Source organism: Ranitomeya imitator, chromosome 1 (genome assembly GCF_032444005.1).
Source record: "Ranitomeya imitator isolate aRanImi1 chromosome 1, aRanImi1.pri, whole genome shotgun sequence".
NCBI lineage: Eukaryota > Metazoa > Chordata > Amphibia > Anura > Dendrobatidae > Ranitomeya > Ranitomeya imitator.
Window position 1 is genome coordinate 30,326,850 of NC_091282.1, and position 16,653 is coordinate 30,343,502.

At 49.5% G+C, this 16,653-nt stretch overlaps 1 protein-coding gene across 2 annotated transcripts in view; it reads left to right on the top strand.

Moving 5' to 3' along the window:
* The window catches only part of RICTOR (RPTOR independent companion of MTOR complex 2), a 94,773-nt gene that overhangs the window by 22,346 nt on the left and 55,774 nt on the right, over positions 1-16,653 (top strand). For both annotated transcript variants that reach the window (XM_069745924.1, XM_069745925.1), the window contains exon 3: positions 2,302-2,399. In XM_069745924.1, coding sequence (XP_069602025.1) covers positions 2,302-2,399 — 98 coding nt within the window. The remainder of the gene's footprint in view (positions 1-2,301; positions 2,400-16,653) is intronic.

A 16,653-nucleotide genomic window follows, 5' to 3' on the forward strand; every position in this document is an offset into this window, starting at 1 on the left:
CCTTACGGCGTTTGTGACTGCAATTTTCATTGCAACATGAGACAATAGCATCAAAAGTGGAGGGAAATTAGGGGGCATAGATGGTTTTTTTTTTGTGTGCCCTACATTTGGTGATCCTTCTGTCTCCTCTTCAGCATCACCCTGCTTCCTTTCTGCATGGGTTTAGTGCACTCATGCTTGATTGACAGTTGGACCCTGCAGCGCGGTTCTCCTATCCCATACTATCGCAGTCACAGGCAGCATCAGAGGAGCACAGAGGGACGGATGCGGCCAGGATCCAGAGCAGCGCTCCGTGTCTAGGAAACCGACCACCGCTGACTGGACAGTAAACTAGTAGAGCTAAATATCCAAACCTCTGCAAATTGGAGGAGCCCCCTTAATCTTTGATTTCTCGGTATCCACGGTGTAACACGCGCCCCCCTCAGGAACCTTTGATAAATGCGATAATAGTCATCACTTGGGCGAGTCTATGGCGTGCGGGGTGTCCTCCTCGCTTCTGTTACCTGCCTCGGGTGGCTCGGGCTTCGGCTCCTCTCCAGCAATGGCCCCGTCATGTAGTCCTCGTCGCGTTGAGGTTTTGTTATGTGGCTGCCCCTCATTTGCATTAGTGACTAAGAAATGTCGTTCTTAGAAATCTTCTCGGAGGATTCGCAGCCCCTCGCCGTCTTTGGGGCTGCAGCATTACATGGGGTTTTGCTATTTTAGGTGGCTACGGTTGATGTGACTTTGTGCGGCTCTGCAAGGTTCGTTGTGCCGTGTCCCACTAGAAATAGGCAGGGGGTATACATATATACCCTCAGCACAGCTACACTGGCAATCCAGGTCTTTGTAATATCTGAAAGTTTCCATTTCTGATCGGAATGTGTTTTCTGCTTTATGTGTCTGTGTCTATCTTCAGTTTCCTGCCCTGCGAGCACCGGACTCATTTTACCCCAGACACTAAAGGGCTGACTGGACCCCTACAAATTATGATGTGCCTTGTTGGAGTTCACTGTCTGTATCGGCAAGGATTGCACAATATCTAATGTTGTCGTCAAAAGACTTCAACAGTACTCAAGTCTCAGGCTCTATTCACATATCCAATTGTTATTTCCATTTTTTAATCCAGTAAAGTTACAGTTCAGGACTACAAACGGATACGGATGGCGTGAAAGAATCATGATGCCTACTTAAAGAGGACTTGTCAGTTGCTCAAAAATATTGATTTGTATAATTCCCTGAGCTCTCCTGATTCTGCAGCTGTTTTTCATTTTGCGCTGCGTCGCTCCATTGCAGAGATATTCACATTTGTTTCTTCTGGAGCACAGCATGTGAAATCTCTGATTGTAGTGCCGCTGCGAGTCTTTTCACTCCTCCTTCCCAGACTCTGCCAATCACAGCTCTGCAGTATAATCAGCTTCAGACTCTTCTGAGCTGTGATTGGCAGAGTCCAAGAGGGAGGGCTGAAGGCACACGCCCCCAGAGAGGACTGAAGAAACCTGCAGTTCCGCTACAAGCAGAGATTTCACATACTGCCCTCCAGAAGAAACAAATGTGAATAACTCTGCAATGGAACGACGCAGCTCCAAACCGAAAACTTTGAATGAATCAGGACAGCTTGGGGATTTTTACAAGGTATTTAACTACATTTTTTTAAGCAAGTGACTGACCTATCTATATCTAAACTCGTTAATTTTGCTGCTACTGTAAAATGCTGCATTTATTTTTACACGTGGGAAAAGATGCAACAAAAACGCCACGTGTGAAGAAGCCAAATGTGTATTAGATCTAAACCAGATGCAGTCTCCTAATATACGCAGGTAGCAATGTGGAGGGGGGATGATGGTCACATCGCTCTTTTCATACCAGGCTTTTTTTTTAGATTTTTAATTTCCTGTTTTTTTTTTTTTTCAGGAAATTCACATGTAAATGAGCAGCAATTGCCACTTAGTCTGTGTTTTGAATTGAAACATTTAATGTGTGTGCAAAGGTTATTGTAAAGAGAGGAGGTGAGCTGTGACATCTCCTTATGTGATTGGTGGATCAGCTGTGTATAGAGGCGTTACCTGATATTTTAATCCTGCCTCTGATGATAAAGAAGCTGCTGTAAACTCTTCCTGAAAGAGGAGGACGTATGAATGTTGGTTTGATTAGTCGGCCTGACGTGAGGCATATGTGATATCGCTCCAGACCTGATAATGAGAAGAAACTGCTGCCCAGCATGGAGCACAGGATCCGAGGCCGGCGAGCGCGCGTCTCCTCTGGTTGTCTGATTATTCACTGCTTTTATGTATCTTCTTTTTTTTTTTTTTTCCTTCTTAGAACCGAGTGACAACCTTAGAGAAATTTTACAAAATGTGACCAAACTTCATGGAGTTTCTAACATGCGCAAGTTGGGTCACCTGAACAACTTCATTAAGGTAAGAGCCCGTCTTCTGTCTAACGAGCGGCAATAATCCGGCCACGTAACATCGCGTCTGTAATATACGTATAATCGTCACCTCCCGCTGCCACAACCTGACGGCTCACACCGATGAGCATCTCCACATGGGCGCCGCTTATCACTGCTCACACAGAAGCAGATCCCTGGTATACGTGTTCTCCTGGTGTAACATCTAGTGCTTCAACCCCATCCTACACCTCAGCTGCTGCAGAACCTCATCGTACACCTCGGCTGCTGCAGAACCTCATCATACACCTCAGCTGCTGCAGAACCTCATCGTACACCTCGGCTGCTGCAGAACCTCCTCATACACCTCAGCTGCTGCAGAACCTCATCATACACCTCAGCTGCTGCAGAACCTCCTCATACACCTCAGCTGCTGCAGAACCTCCTCATAAACCTCAGCTGCTGAAGAACTTCCTTATACAATTCAGCTGCTCCAGAACCTCATCATACACCTCAGCTGCTGCAGAACTTCCTCATACACCTCAGCTGCTGCAGAACCTCATCATACATCTCAACTGCTCCAGAATGTCATCATACATCTCAGCTGCTCCAGAACCTTATCGTACACCTCAGCTTCTGCAGAATCGCATAATACACCTCAGCTACTGCAGAACCTCAAAATACATCTCGGCTGTTCCAGAACCTCATCATACACCTCAGCTGCTGCAGAACCTCCTCATACAACTCAACTGCTCCAGAACCTCATCATACACCTCAGCAGCTGCAGAACCTCATAATACACCTCAGCTACTGCAGAACCTCAAAATACATCTCGGCTGTTCCAGAACCTCATCATACACCTCAGCTGCTCCAGAATTTCGTAATACACCTCAGCAGCTGCAGAACCTCATCATACACCTCAGCTGCTGCAGAACCTCATAATACACCTCAGCTGCTGCAGAACCTCATAATACACCTCAGCTGCTGCAGAACCTCATCATTCACTTCAGCTACTGCAGAACCTCATCATACACCTTTTATTCTGTGTCTGTGGCTTCTGTGGTCTTGTATGAAGATATCCTTTCTAAAAGGAGACAGCAGCTCTGCCTCAGTCTGTGCACGCATCGGTCTCCTAGTGTTGCTGCTTCTTTCAGCGGGGGCATCATGTGACCACTGCAGACAATCAGCGGCCCTAATTGTCTACAGCCTTCACATTCTGACCAAGCCCATACACCTTAAATGGCCATCGGACAAAAACTTGTCTGGCCGTCAGCTATCTGTCATTACTTCCCCATAGGCACGAGCGGGAAGAAAGCCACTGCCCGGTACCTCCAGCGCAGCTAAAGCCACTGCCCGGAACCTCCAGCGCAGCTAAAGCCACTGCCCGGTACCTCCAGTGCAGCTAAAGCCACTGCTCGGTACCTGCAGCGCAGCTAAAGCCACTGCCCGATACATCCAGCGCAGCTAAAGCCACTACCCGGTACCTCCAGGGCAGCTAAAGCCACTGCCCGGGACCTCCAGCGCAGCTAAAGCCACTGCCCGATACATCCAGCGCAGCTAAAGCCACTGCCCGGGACCTACAGCGCAGCTAAAGCCACTGCCCGGTATCTCCAGCGCAGCTAAAGCCACTGCCCGGGACCTCCAGCGCAGCTAAAGCCACTGCCCGGGACCTCCAGCGCAGCTAAAGCCACTGCCCGGGACCTCCAGCGCAGCTAAAGCCACTGCCCGGGACCTCCAGCGCAGCTAAAGCCACTGCCCGGTACCTCCAGCGCAGCTAAAGCCACTGCCCGGTACCTCCAGCGCAGCTAAAGCCACTGCCCGGGACCTCCAGCGCAGCTAAAGCCACTGTCCGGGACCTCCAGCGCAGCTAAAGCCACTGCCCGGTACCTGCAGCGCAGCTAAAGCCACTGCCCGGGACCTCCAGCGCAGCTAAAGCCACTGCCCGGTACCTCCAGCGCAGCTAAAGCCACTGCCCGGGACCTCCAGCGCAGCTAAAGCCACTGTCCGGGACCTCCAGCGCAGCTAAAGCCACTGTCCGGGACCTCCAGCGCAGCTAAAGCCACTGCCCGGGACCTCCAGCGCAGCTAAAGCCACTGCCCGGTACCTCCAGCGCAGCTAAAGCCACTGCCCGGGACCTCCAGCGCAGCTAAAGCCACTGTCCGGGACCTCCAGCGCAGCTAAAGCCACTGCCCGGGACCTCCAGCGCAGCTAAAGCCACTGCCCGGGACCTCCAGCCCAGCTAAAGCCACTGCCCGGGACCTCCAGCGCAGCTAAAGCCACTGCCCGGGACCTCCAGCCCAGCTAAAGCCACTGCCCGGTACCTGCAGCGCAGGAAAATTAGAGCGTGGAAAGTGATTTATTTATTTTTCATTTTTACAGACTGCTTAATCGTCAATTTTACCAATAGTTTTTGTTTTCTTTTTAATTTTAATGTCCCTTGAAACAAATCTTGCGTCATAAGTAAAAATTTATTGTCGTTGCGGGAAATTTTTCCTGATTTTCCAGCAACCTTTGCACTGTAGAAAAATACTAATGGAGGAGGAATGGGGAGGAGTGTGGAGTCTACTACTAGGCTTCTATAGATATCAACACTCTCCCTATATATTTTTTTTTCGTTGCCTTTTATAGCCGGTTTTATAAAGGTTCGCGAAAGAAGCGAAACTCTCTCCGCCCCAGTAATATCCTATTTTTGTGCTTGTTGTTACATCCGACCCCACGGAGCTTTTCACCTTCCCGATTGCTTCACGTTTCTTCGCGCAATTTTAATAAGAAATAAAATCCGTTTCCGGCTCAGCGGATAAAGTGACGGATGCCGGGGAGCGGACGGGAGGCCGCCGAGGTCGGCAGTTTTCAGGCTCAGTCATTTCTGAAGTGATTATAGAATTGCAGCTTGACGAGAGGTCGACGTACAGCCACCGTCACATCCCCCTGGCAGCTGTCAATCACGGGGTCCGGGGTATTCTGCTTCAAAAAAAGATACCTATTTTCACCAGTACACTGGATCCCGTTTTCTTGCAATTTTTAGTCCATGTCCATCTTTATAATCAATGCGGCATCGATTGTTATTAATATTCCTATTAAAAAAAAAAGAAAAAGCAATTCCAGGTTTCTCCTGCAATAAAAAAATAGCCATGGACGATTTTAATCTGCAAATCGGATCGAGAGCAGACTTCTTCCCACTTTTTTGGGGGGCGGTGGGAAATTGATCACGTGGACACGTGCAAACTCTGTATTGGGCACATGTTCTGTCCGTGAAAACAACAGATATCCGAATTAGGCCCAACTACAGTCTGTGAGTTCTGCAAACAGTCTGTTCCGCTATGTCTGTATCCCTCAATCATTTTACACATCCAGAGTATCTCAGGTACGCTCTGCTTCCTCCGCTGTCCGATCTCCTGTTTCAGGAGCCTGGATGGAGGTTTATCTGTGTGTCTAAGATAAGAGCAGCCCCTCAACATGGAACTGCGCTTTAAAAAAATAAATAAATAAAAGGTTGACAAGTTATTTAGACATGGTGAAAGTTTTCAGTCATTGGGGGATCTGAGTGCCATTATTCCCATTGATTGCTTAGGCCTCTTTCACACTTCAGTTATTTGGCGTCAGTCTAAAACCGCCATTTTCCTCAAATAACGGATCCGTCATTTTTTTTGACGGATCCGTTATTTTCCCATAGACTTGCATTAGTGACGGATTGTGACGGATGGTCGTCCGTTCCATCCGCCATGCGACGGATCCGTCGACATTTGGCGGACGTTTTCTGAAAATAGACGGACATTGGAACGTTTTTTGGCAACGCCGAAATGGCGGATCGCGACGGATCCGTCGCGTCCGCCATTCCATAGAATGGGCGCCTATGGGCGACGGATCCGCCGCAACCGTTTTTTCGGCGGATCCGTCGCCCCAATCCGTTTTTTCAATTGCGCATGCTCCAAAAAGTAGATACTTCTCCCAGACAACCCCCAAGTAACGGATCCGTCAAAAAAACGGATCCGTTAGAACCGTTTTCGCAACAATTGTGACGGATCCGTCAATCCGTCACTATGTCGGTAGTGACTGACGCCAAAAGACTGAAGTGTGAAAGAGGCCTTAAATGAAGGGGCAGAAAAGCTGCATTCCTCCATAGAAGGTCCTGCAGTTAAGTTGGAGAACCACAGAACTGCACTCAGTTTGTGCCCCTTCTGCTTCTCTGAGAACTGCACTCAGTTGTGCGCTTCTGCTTCTCTGAGGACAATGGCACTCAGTTGTGTGCTCCTGCTTCTCTGAGAACTGCACTCAGTCGTGCGCTTCTGCTTCTCTGAGAACTGCACTCAGTCGTGCGCTTCTGCTTCTCTGAGAACTGCACTCAGTCGTGCGCTTCTGCTTCTCTGAGGAAAATGGCACTCAGTTGTGTGCTCCTGCTTCTCTGAGAACTGCACCCATTCGTGTGCTTCTGCTTCTCTGAGGACAACGGCACTCAGTTGTGCGCTTCTGCTTCTCTGAGGACAACGACACTCAGTTGTGTGCTTCTGCTTCTCTGAGAACTGCACTCAGTCGTGTGCTTCTGCTTCTCTGAGGACAACGGCACTCAGTTGTGCGCTCCTGCTTCTCTGAGGACAACGGCACTCAGTTGTGCGCTCCTGCTTCTCTGAGGACAGCTGCACTCAGTTGTGCGCTTCTGCTTCTCTGAGGACAACGGCACTCAGTCGTGTGCTTCTGCTTCTCTGAGAACTGCACTCAGTTGTGCCCTTCTACTTCTCTGAGGACAACGGCATTCAGTTGTGCGCTCCTGCTTCTCTGAGGACAACGGCACTCAGTCGTGTGCTTCTGCTTCTCTGAGAACTGCACTCAGTTGTGCCCTTCTACTTCTCTGAGGACAACGGCATTCAGTTGTGCGCTCCTGCTTCTCTGAGGACAACGGCACTCAGTTGTGTGCTTCTGCTTCTCTGAGAACTGCACTCAGTCGTGTGCTTCTCCTTCTCTGAGAACTGCACTCAGTCGTGCGCTTCTACTTCTCTGAAGACAACGGCACTCAGTTGTGCCCTTCTACTTCTCTGAGGACCGCGGCACTCAGTTCTGCGCTCTTGCTTCTCTGAGGACAACGGTACTTAGTTGTGCGCTTCTGCTTCTCTGAGGACAGCTGCACTCAGTTGTGCGCTTCTGCTTCTCTGAAGACAACGGCACTCAGTTGTGCCCTTCTACTTCTCTGAGGACAACTGCACTCAGTTGTGCGCTCCTGCTTCTCTGAGGACAACGGCACTCAGTTGTGCGCTCCTGCTTCTCTGAGGACAACGGCACTCAGTTGTGCGCTCCTGCTTCTCTGAGAACTGCAATCAGTTGTGCGCTTCTGCTTCTCTGAGGACAATGGCACTCAGTTGTGCGCTCCTGCTTCTCTGAGGACAACGGCACTCAGTTGTGCGCTCCTGCTTCTCTGAAGATAACCGCACTCAGTTGTGCGCTTCTGCTTCTCTGAAGACAACAGCATTCAGTTGTGCGCTTCTACTTCTCTGAGGACAACGGCACTCAGTTGTGTGCTCCTGCTTCTCTGAGGATAACCACACTCAGTTATGCGCTCCTGCTTGTCTGAGGACAACGGTACTCAGTTGTGCGCTCCTGCTTCTCTGAGGATAACGGTACTCAGTTGTGCGCTTCTACTTCTCTAAGGATAACCACACTCAGTTGTGCGCTTCTGCTTCTCTGAGGATAACGGCAATCAGTTGTGCGCTTCTACTTCTCTGAGGATAACCACACTCAGTTGTGCGCTCCTGCTTGTCTGAGGACAACGGTACTCAGTTGTGCGCTTCTGCTTCTCTGAGGACAACGGTACTCAGTTGTGCGCTTCTGCTTCTCTGAGGACAACGGTACTCAGTTGTGCGCTTCTGCTTCTCTGAGGACAACGGTACTCAGTTGTGCGCTTCTGCTTCTCTGAGGACCGCGGCACTCAGTTGTGCGCTTCTACTTCTCTGAGGACAACGGCACTCAGTTGTGCGCTCCTGCTTCTCTGAGGACAACGGCACTCAGTTGTGCGCTCCTGCTTCTCTGAGGACAACGGCACTCAGTTGTGCGCTTCTCCTTCTCTGAGGACAACGGTACTCAGTTGTGCGCTTCTGCTTCTCTGAGGATAACGGTACTCAGTTGTGCGCTTCTACTTCTCTGAGGATAACGGTACTCAGTTGTGTGCTTCTGCTTCTCTGAGGATAACGGCACTCAGTTGTGCGCTCCTGCTTCTCTGAGGACAACGGCACTCAGTTGTGCGCCCTGCTTCTCTGAGGACAACGGCACTCAGTTGTGCGCTTCTCCTTCTCTGAGGACAACGGTACTCAGTTGTGCGCTTCTGCTTCTCTGAGGATAACGGTACTCAGTTGTGTGCTTCTGCTTCTCTGAGGATAACGGTACTCAGTTGTGCGCTCCTGCTTCTCTGAGGACAACGGTACTCAGTTGTGCGCTCCTGCTTCTCTGAGGACAACGGCACTCAGTTGTGCGCTCCTGCTTGTTTGAGGACAACGGTACTCAGTTGTGCGCTTCTCCTTCTCTGAGGACAACGGTACTCAGTTGTGCGCTTCTGCGTCTCTGAGGACCGCGGCACTCAGTTGTGCGCTTCTACTTCTCTGAGAACAACGGCACTCAGTTGTGCGCTTCTACTTCTCTGAGAACAACGGCACTCAGTTGTGCGCTTCTACTTCTCTGAGGACAACGGCACTCAGTTGTGCGCTTCTGCTTCTCTGAGGACAATGGCACTCAGTTGTGCGCTTCTACTTCTCTAAGGACAACGGCACTCAGTTACTATTATTTTAATAGATTTTATGGTTTCTTTTTTTAAAATTCTTTTTAATACTATTCAGCGTGGGAACATTTTTTTTTAAATATCCCCAAGTGACCTCAGTCGTGTTTGTCAGATTTTTGCTGGTGTATTGCAGGCGTTTTTGCTGTTCGGTTGTCGGTCAAGAGGCCTAGATGTGGCCTGAGCGTCCTCATGAGTTTCCTGGAGTTTCTCTAGCTTTGCCCTTCACTTACTTTCCTTGGCAGGTGAATGTAATTGCTTGATCACAAGACGCTGAGAAGACTTTCAGAGGCTGTTGCCGGTAGCTGAGTTACTTATTATTTGTGGTGACTTCCAGGATGTACTAGTGGACCCTGGGGCTGTGCACAGTGCACAGGAGCTGATCTTATCTCCTAGATTTATTTGCCCTCGTTTTTGTTTGTCTACCTCCTGCTGTAGAGGGTCAATAATCTCAGGAATAAATGGGAATAAACTGCCCTTGTAATGTCGGCCAATTCCGACAATATGTATGTACGGGGAAAATATGTATTCGGCATGTCTGATTTTGGACTGCCTATCATGGTGTTTCCCAGAGATAAGTGTTCTCAAAGAGAAAACTCGGCTGAGATGGCTGCCGGGCAGCCGATGAATTGGCAAACGGCCATCTTATGAGTATGGCGGCCTTAAGATGGTGGTCTAGGGTAGTGGAGGTTTATCGTCACTGGTTCTGGTGGTCTAGGGGAGGGATTAGTGTCACAAGTTCTGGTGGTGTAGGGTACTGGAGGGATTAGTGTCACAAGTTCTGGTGGTGTAGGGTAGTGGATAGGGTTAGTGTCACTGTTTCTTGTGGTCTTGGGTAGTAGGAGGACTAGTGTCACGAGTTCTGGTGGTCTAAGGTAGTGGAGGGGTTAGTGTCACTAGTTCTGGTGGTCTAGGGTAGTGGAGAGGTTAATGTCATTAGTTCTGGTGGTCTAGGGTAGTGGAGGGGTTAGTGTCACTAGTTCTGGTGGGGTAGTGGCAGGGTTAATGTCACTAGGTCTGGTGGTCTAGGTTAGTGCAGGGATTAATGTCTAGTTCTTGTTGTCTTGGATAGTGGAGGGATTAGCGTCACTAGTTCTGGTGGTCTAGGGAAGTGGAGAGGTTAGCGTCACTAGTTCTGGTGGTCTAGGGTAGTGGATGGGTTAGTGTCACTAGTTCTGGTGGTCTAGGTTAGTGGAGGGGTTAATGTCACTAGTTCTGGTGGTCTAGGGTAGCGGAGGGGTTAGTGTCACTAGTTCTGGTGGTCTAGGGTAGTGGATGGGTTAGTGTCACTAGTTCTGGTGGTCTAGGTTAGTGGAGGGGTTAATGTCACTAGTTCTGGTGGTCTAGGGTAGCGGAGGGGTTAGTGTCACTAGTTCTGGTGGTCTAGGGTAGCGGAGGGGTTAGTGTCACTAGTTCTGGTGGTCTAGGTTAGTGGAGGGATTAGCGCCACTAGTTCTGGTTGTTTAGGGTAGTGGAGAGGTTAGTGTCACTAGTTCTGGTGGTCTAGGGTAGCGGAGGGGTTAGTGTCACTAGTTCTGGTGGTCTAGGTTAGTGGAGGGGTTAGTGTCACTAGTTCTGGTGGTCTAGGTTAGTGGAGGGGTTAGTGTCACTAGTTCTGGTGGTCTATGGTAGTCGTTGTTACTAGTTCCTGTGGTCTAGAGAACAAAGGAGCATTCATCTGATATTCCCTGGTTGACTAGTGTAAAAGTGTGGGTTAATATCTGGGGGTCTAAGACATTTCAGAGATGGAGGTGTAGGGTAGAAAAGGGTATATATGCCTCATGGTCAGTATAACAGGGTGGGTAAATACTTATGGCAAATGTGTCCTAACGCCTCCGCTAGAAAGCTGCATATACTAACGCAGCCTCCTGCCCTTGTGCGTAATATACTATACTAACTGGAAAATAATGATATGCGCCAAATATACCGAGAAAAATACTAATGGGCTGCTGAGCATGTACCTGTACAGCCTACCCTAGGTGTGTAAGCGAGCGTGAGTGTCCGGGACGCTGCCGACCCTGTCCAGCACTGCACGGATTCATGGTGCACGAGTCACCGCATGTTCATTGACAATACACAATCATCGCCCTGTGCGGAGTCCGTTCCTCCTCACAGGCAGGCGCTCAGCAGCACATCATTGACAATACACAGTCATCGTTCAGTGCGGAGTCCGTTCCTCCTCACAGGCAGGCGCTCAGCAGCACATCATTGACAATACACAGTCATCGTTCAGTGCGGAGTCCGCTCCTCCTCACAGGCAGGCGCTCAGCAGCACATCATTGACAATACACAGTCATCGCTCAGTGCGGAGTCCGTTCCTCCTCACAGGCAGGCGCTCAGCAGCACATCATTGACAATACACAATCATCGCTCAGTGCGGAGTCCGCTCCTCCTCACAGGCAGGCGCTCAGCAGCACATCATTGACAATACACAGTCATCGTTCAGTGCGGAGTCCGCTCCTCCTCACAGGCAGGCGCTCAGCAGCACATCATTGACAATACACAATCATCGCTCAGTGCGGAGTCCGCTCCTCCTCACAGGCAGGCGCTCAGCAGCACATCATTGACAATACACAATCATCGCTCAGTGCGGAGTCCGCTCCTCCTCACAGGCAGGCGCTCAGCAGCACATCATTGACAATACACAGTCATCGCTCAGTGCGGAGTCCGCTCCTCTTCACAGGCAGGCGCTCAGCAGCACATCATTGACAATACACAGTCATCGCTCAGTGCGGAGTCCGCTCCTCCTCACAGGCAGGCGCTCAGCAGTACATCATTGACAATACACAATCATCGCTCAGTGCGGAGTCCGCTCCTCCTCACAGGCAGGTGCTCAGCAGCACATCATTGACAATACACAGTCATCGTTCAGTGCGGAGTCCGCTCCTCCTCACAGGCAGGCGCTCAGCAGCACATCATTGACAATACACAGTCATCGTTCAGTGCGGAGTCCGCTCCTCCTCACAGGCAGGCGCTCAGCAGCACATCATTGACAATACACAGTCATCGCTCAGTGCGGAGTCCGCTCCTCCTCACAGGCAGGCGCTCAGCAGTACATCATTGACAATACACAATCATCGCTCAGTGCGGAGTCCGCTCCTCCTCACAGGCAGGTGCTCAGCAGCACATCATTGACAATACACAGTCATCGTTCAGTGCGGAGTCCGCTCCTCCTCACAGGCAGGCGCTCAGCAGCACATCATTGACAATACACAGTCATCGTTCAGTGCGGAGTCCGCTCCTCCTCACAGGCAGGCGCTCAGCAGCACATCATTGACAATACACAGTCATCGCTCAGTGCGGAGTCCGCTCCTCCTCACAGGCAGGCGCTCAGCAGTACATCATTGACAATACACAATCATCGCTCAGTGCGGAGTCCGCTCCTCCTCACAGGCAGGCGCTCAGCAGCACATCATTGACAATACACAGTCATCGTTCAGTGCGGAGTCCGCTCCTCCTCACAGGCAGGCGCTCAGCAGCACATCATTGACAATACACAATCATCGCTCAGTGTGTAGTCCGTTCCTCCTCACAGGCAGGCGCTCAGCAGCACATCATTGACAATACACAGTCATCGCTCAGTGCGGAGTCCGCTCCTCCTCACAGGCAGGCGCTCAGCAGTACATCATTGACAATACACAATCATCACTCAGTGCGGAGTCCGCTCCTCCTCACAGGCAGGCGCTCAGCAGCACATCATTGACAATACACAGTCATCGTTCAGTGCGGAGTCCGCTCCTCCTCACAGGCAGGCGCTCAGCAGTACATCATTGACAATACACAATCATCGCTCAGTGCGGAGTCCGCTCCTCCTCACAGGCAGGCGCTCAGCAGCACATCATTGACAATACACAGTCATCGCTCAGTGCGGAGTCCGCTCCTCCTCACAGGCAGGCGCTCAGCAGCACATCATTGACAATACACAATCATCGCTCAGTGCGGAGTCCGCTCTTCCTCACAGGCAGGCGCTCAGCAGCACATCATTGACAATACACAATCATCGCTCAGTGCGGGGTCCGCTCCTCCTCACAGACAGAGGAGGTGGATAACTGGTGGCCTTACAGTTCTTATAGATAAATGTGTGGTGTGTATATTCTACAGTGGCTTGCATAAGTATTTACCCCCTTGACATTTTTGTCTGTTTTGCTACCTTGCAACCTAGAATTTTGCTGCTTATTTATTTTTTTTAGCTTGCATCAGTTCACTTCAGTGTGCATAACTATTCACCCCCCTAAAGTCATTACTTTGTAGAGCTTACTTTTGCACCAACTACAGCTGCAGGTCGCTTTGGATAAGTCTCAATGGGCTTTCCACTGGGAAGGCAAAACTGCTCCAGGTCCTTCAAGTTCGATGGTTTCTTCTGGTGAACAGCAATCTTCATGTCTGACCACAGATTTTCCATTGGATTAAGGTCTGGTCTTTGACTCGGCCACTCCAAAACATTCACACGTTTCTCCTTAAACCACTCGAGTGTTGCTGTAGCAGTACGCTTTGTGTCATTGTCTTGTTGGAAGGTGAAGCTCCGTCCCAGTCTCAAATCACTGACAGACTGAAATAGGTTTTTCTCCAGAATATTCCTGTATTTCGCACCATCCATCTTCCCCTCAACTTGCATAATTTTTTCTGCTGCCGAAAAACATCCCCACAGCATTATGCTGCCACCACCATGTTTCACTGTGGGCATGGTGCTCTTGGGGTGATGAGCTGTGTTGGTTTGGCGCTGGACATAGCGTTTTCATTGGTGGCCAAAAAGTTAAATTTTGGTATCCTCTTATCACAGCACCTTCCTCCATGCATTTGGGGAGTCTCCCACGTCTTTTGACAAATTCAAAACAGGTCTTACAATTTTTGTGTATAAGTAAAGGCTTTTTTCTGCCCACTCTTCCATAAAGACCGTCTCTATGCAGTGTACGGCTTATTGTGGTCGTATGGACAGATACTCCAGTCTCTGCTTGGGAACTCTGCAGTTCCTTCAGGGTTACCTTTGGTCTCTGTCCTGCCTCTCTGATTAATGCCCTCCTTGCCCAGGCTGAGAGTTTTGGTGGACGACCCCCTCTTGGCAGGTTTGTTGTGATATCTGTTGTGAATTCTGTTGTCGAACTCCCTCCTGTGGTCGTGAATGGTACTTCGGCGAGTTCTGTCTATGGACTCCCTCTGGTGGCTATGAGTGAAGCTGCTGCTTCTGAGGTTCCTTACACAGGTGACGTGGTTTATTCTTTGGTTGGCTTCTCTATTTAACTCCTCTCAGATCGTTACTCCATGCCAGCTGTCAATGTTTTTGCATTGGTTCAGTTCGCTCCTGGATCTCTCTGGTGACCTGCCTTCTCCTGCAGAAGCTAAGTTCCTGATAGTCTTTATTTGTTCACTGTTTTCTTGTCCAGCTGGTTATCATGATTTTGTCTTGCTAGTTGGAAGCTCTGGAATGCAGAGTGGCATCTCCGCACCGTGAGTCGGTGCGGAGGTCTTTTTTGTACACTCTGCGTGGTCTTTTGTGGGTTTTTGTGCTGATCGCAAAGTTACCTTTCCTATCCTCTGTCTATTTAGTAAGTCTGGCCTCCCTTTGCTGAAACCTGTTTCATTTCTGCGTTTGTGACTTTCATCTTTACTCACAGTCAATATATGTGGGGGGCTTCCTTTACCTTTGGGGAATTTCTCTGAGGCAAGGTAGGCTTTATTTTCTATCTCTAGGGCTAGATAGTTCTTAGGCTGTGACGAGGCGCCTAGGTCTGGTCAGGAGCGCTCCACGGCTATTTCTAGTGTGTGTGATAGGATTAGGGCTTGCGGTCAGCAGAGCTCCCACATCCCAGAGCTCGTCCTGTATGAGGTTTAACTATCAGGTCATTCCGGGTTCTCCTAACCACCAGGTCATAACAGATATCATGTTCTTTCCATATGATGATAATGGATTTGATAGTGCTCTGGGGGATCATCAAAGAATGGGAGATTTTTTTGTAACCCAACCCTGACTTGTACTTCTCAACAACTTTGTCCCTGATTTATTTGGAGATCTCCTTGGTCTTCATGGTGGTGTTTGGAGATCTCCTTGGTCTTCGTGGTGGCGTTTGGAGACCTCCTTGGTCTTCATGGTGTTGTTTGGAGATCTCCTTGGTCTTCATGGTGGTGTTTGGAGATCTCCTTGGTCTTCATGGTGGCGTTTGGAGACCTCCTCGGTCTTCATGGTGTTTGGAGATTTCCTTGGTCTTCATGGTTTTGTTTGGAGATCTCCTTGGTCTTCATGGTGGTGTTTGGAGATCTCCTTGGTCTTCGTGGTGGCGTTTGGAGACCTCCTTGGTCTTCGTGGTGGCGTTTGGAGACCTCCTCGGTCTTCATGGTGTTTGGAGATTTCCTTGGTCTTCATGGTGTTGTTTGGAGACCTCCTTGGTCTTCATGGTGTTGTTTGGAGATCTCTTTGGTCTTCATGGTGGCGTTTGGAGACCTCCTTGGTCTTCATGGTGTTGTTTGGAGATCTCTTTGGTCTTCATGGTGGTGTTTGGTTAGTGATGCCTATTGTTATTGGTGCTGCAGCCTCTGTGGCCTTTCAGAGAAGGTAAAGTGTATATACCGACAGACTTATGACACTTCGATTGCACACAGGGGGACGTCCTGTCACTAAGCATGGGACATATGAAGGGAATTGCTTGCACCAGAAATTTTTAGGGACTTCATAGCAAAAGAGTGAATACATATGCACACGCCAATTTTTAGTTATTTGATCCCATAAATTTCTTTTTTTACCTATATTTTCTCACTACAGCAACTTAAACTTTTTAGTCCTGATGCCTCACACACAAATCGGATTACAGAAATGTTTAAACACCGGTTGTAATGTAACAAAATAGGTAAAAAGCCAAGGGGGTGAATACTTTTGCAAGCCACGCTGGATCCTGGTTGCCTACTAAGATCAGGTAGCTAATACCTGCTGGTTTAGGACATATGTCTGTGTATATATTGGATGTCCTGATGGTTGATGGTCTGGGGTCTGATAAGAGGGGGTCTGTTAGTTTGCCCCCTTTCTCCAGCAATGTGTCCGGTCTCGATGTCATGTATGACCAAAAGCAGAATGTGGAGACAGAGGGAAGCGTGCAGCGACGGGCGGCCTCACTGTTCGCTCCTGCCCAAAATTAAAATGGATGGTCTAGTAAAAGGGGTCTTTTTAGGATGCAGCACTGGTAGCGGAGGTGTGACTACTGTGACCCATGGAGTTCATGAGAATATGGGGGTCATTTGTACCCCTTAGATCTGCATATGTGTGACCACCTTTCCCTTAGACACTCTCTGTTCACACCGGCACAGGACCCCTGTTTTTGTTATCAGATTGCCGCCGATCCACCTTTCTCGTGGACTCTACGACCCCCCGGCTGATGTTTATCACTGTTGACTGGTGATGAATTTCTCGCGTTCGCTCTGCTTCCTGTTTATCACGGCTGTTTTTAGCCGAACATCACAGGTCCCGAGGCGTGGGCATATTTAATTTCACAAGATATTTTAACCATCAATTACAAGAAAGCAGAAATAATCACTTTACCTC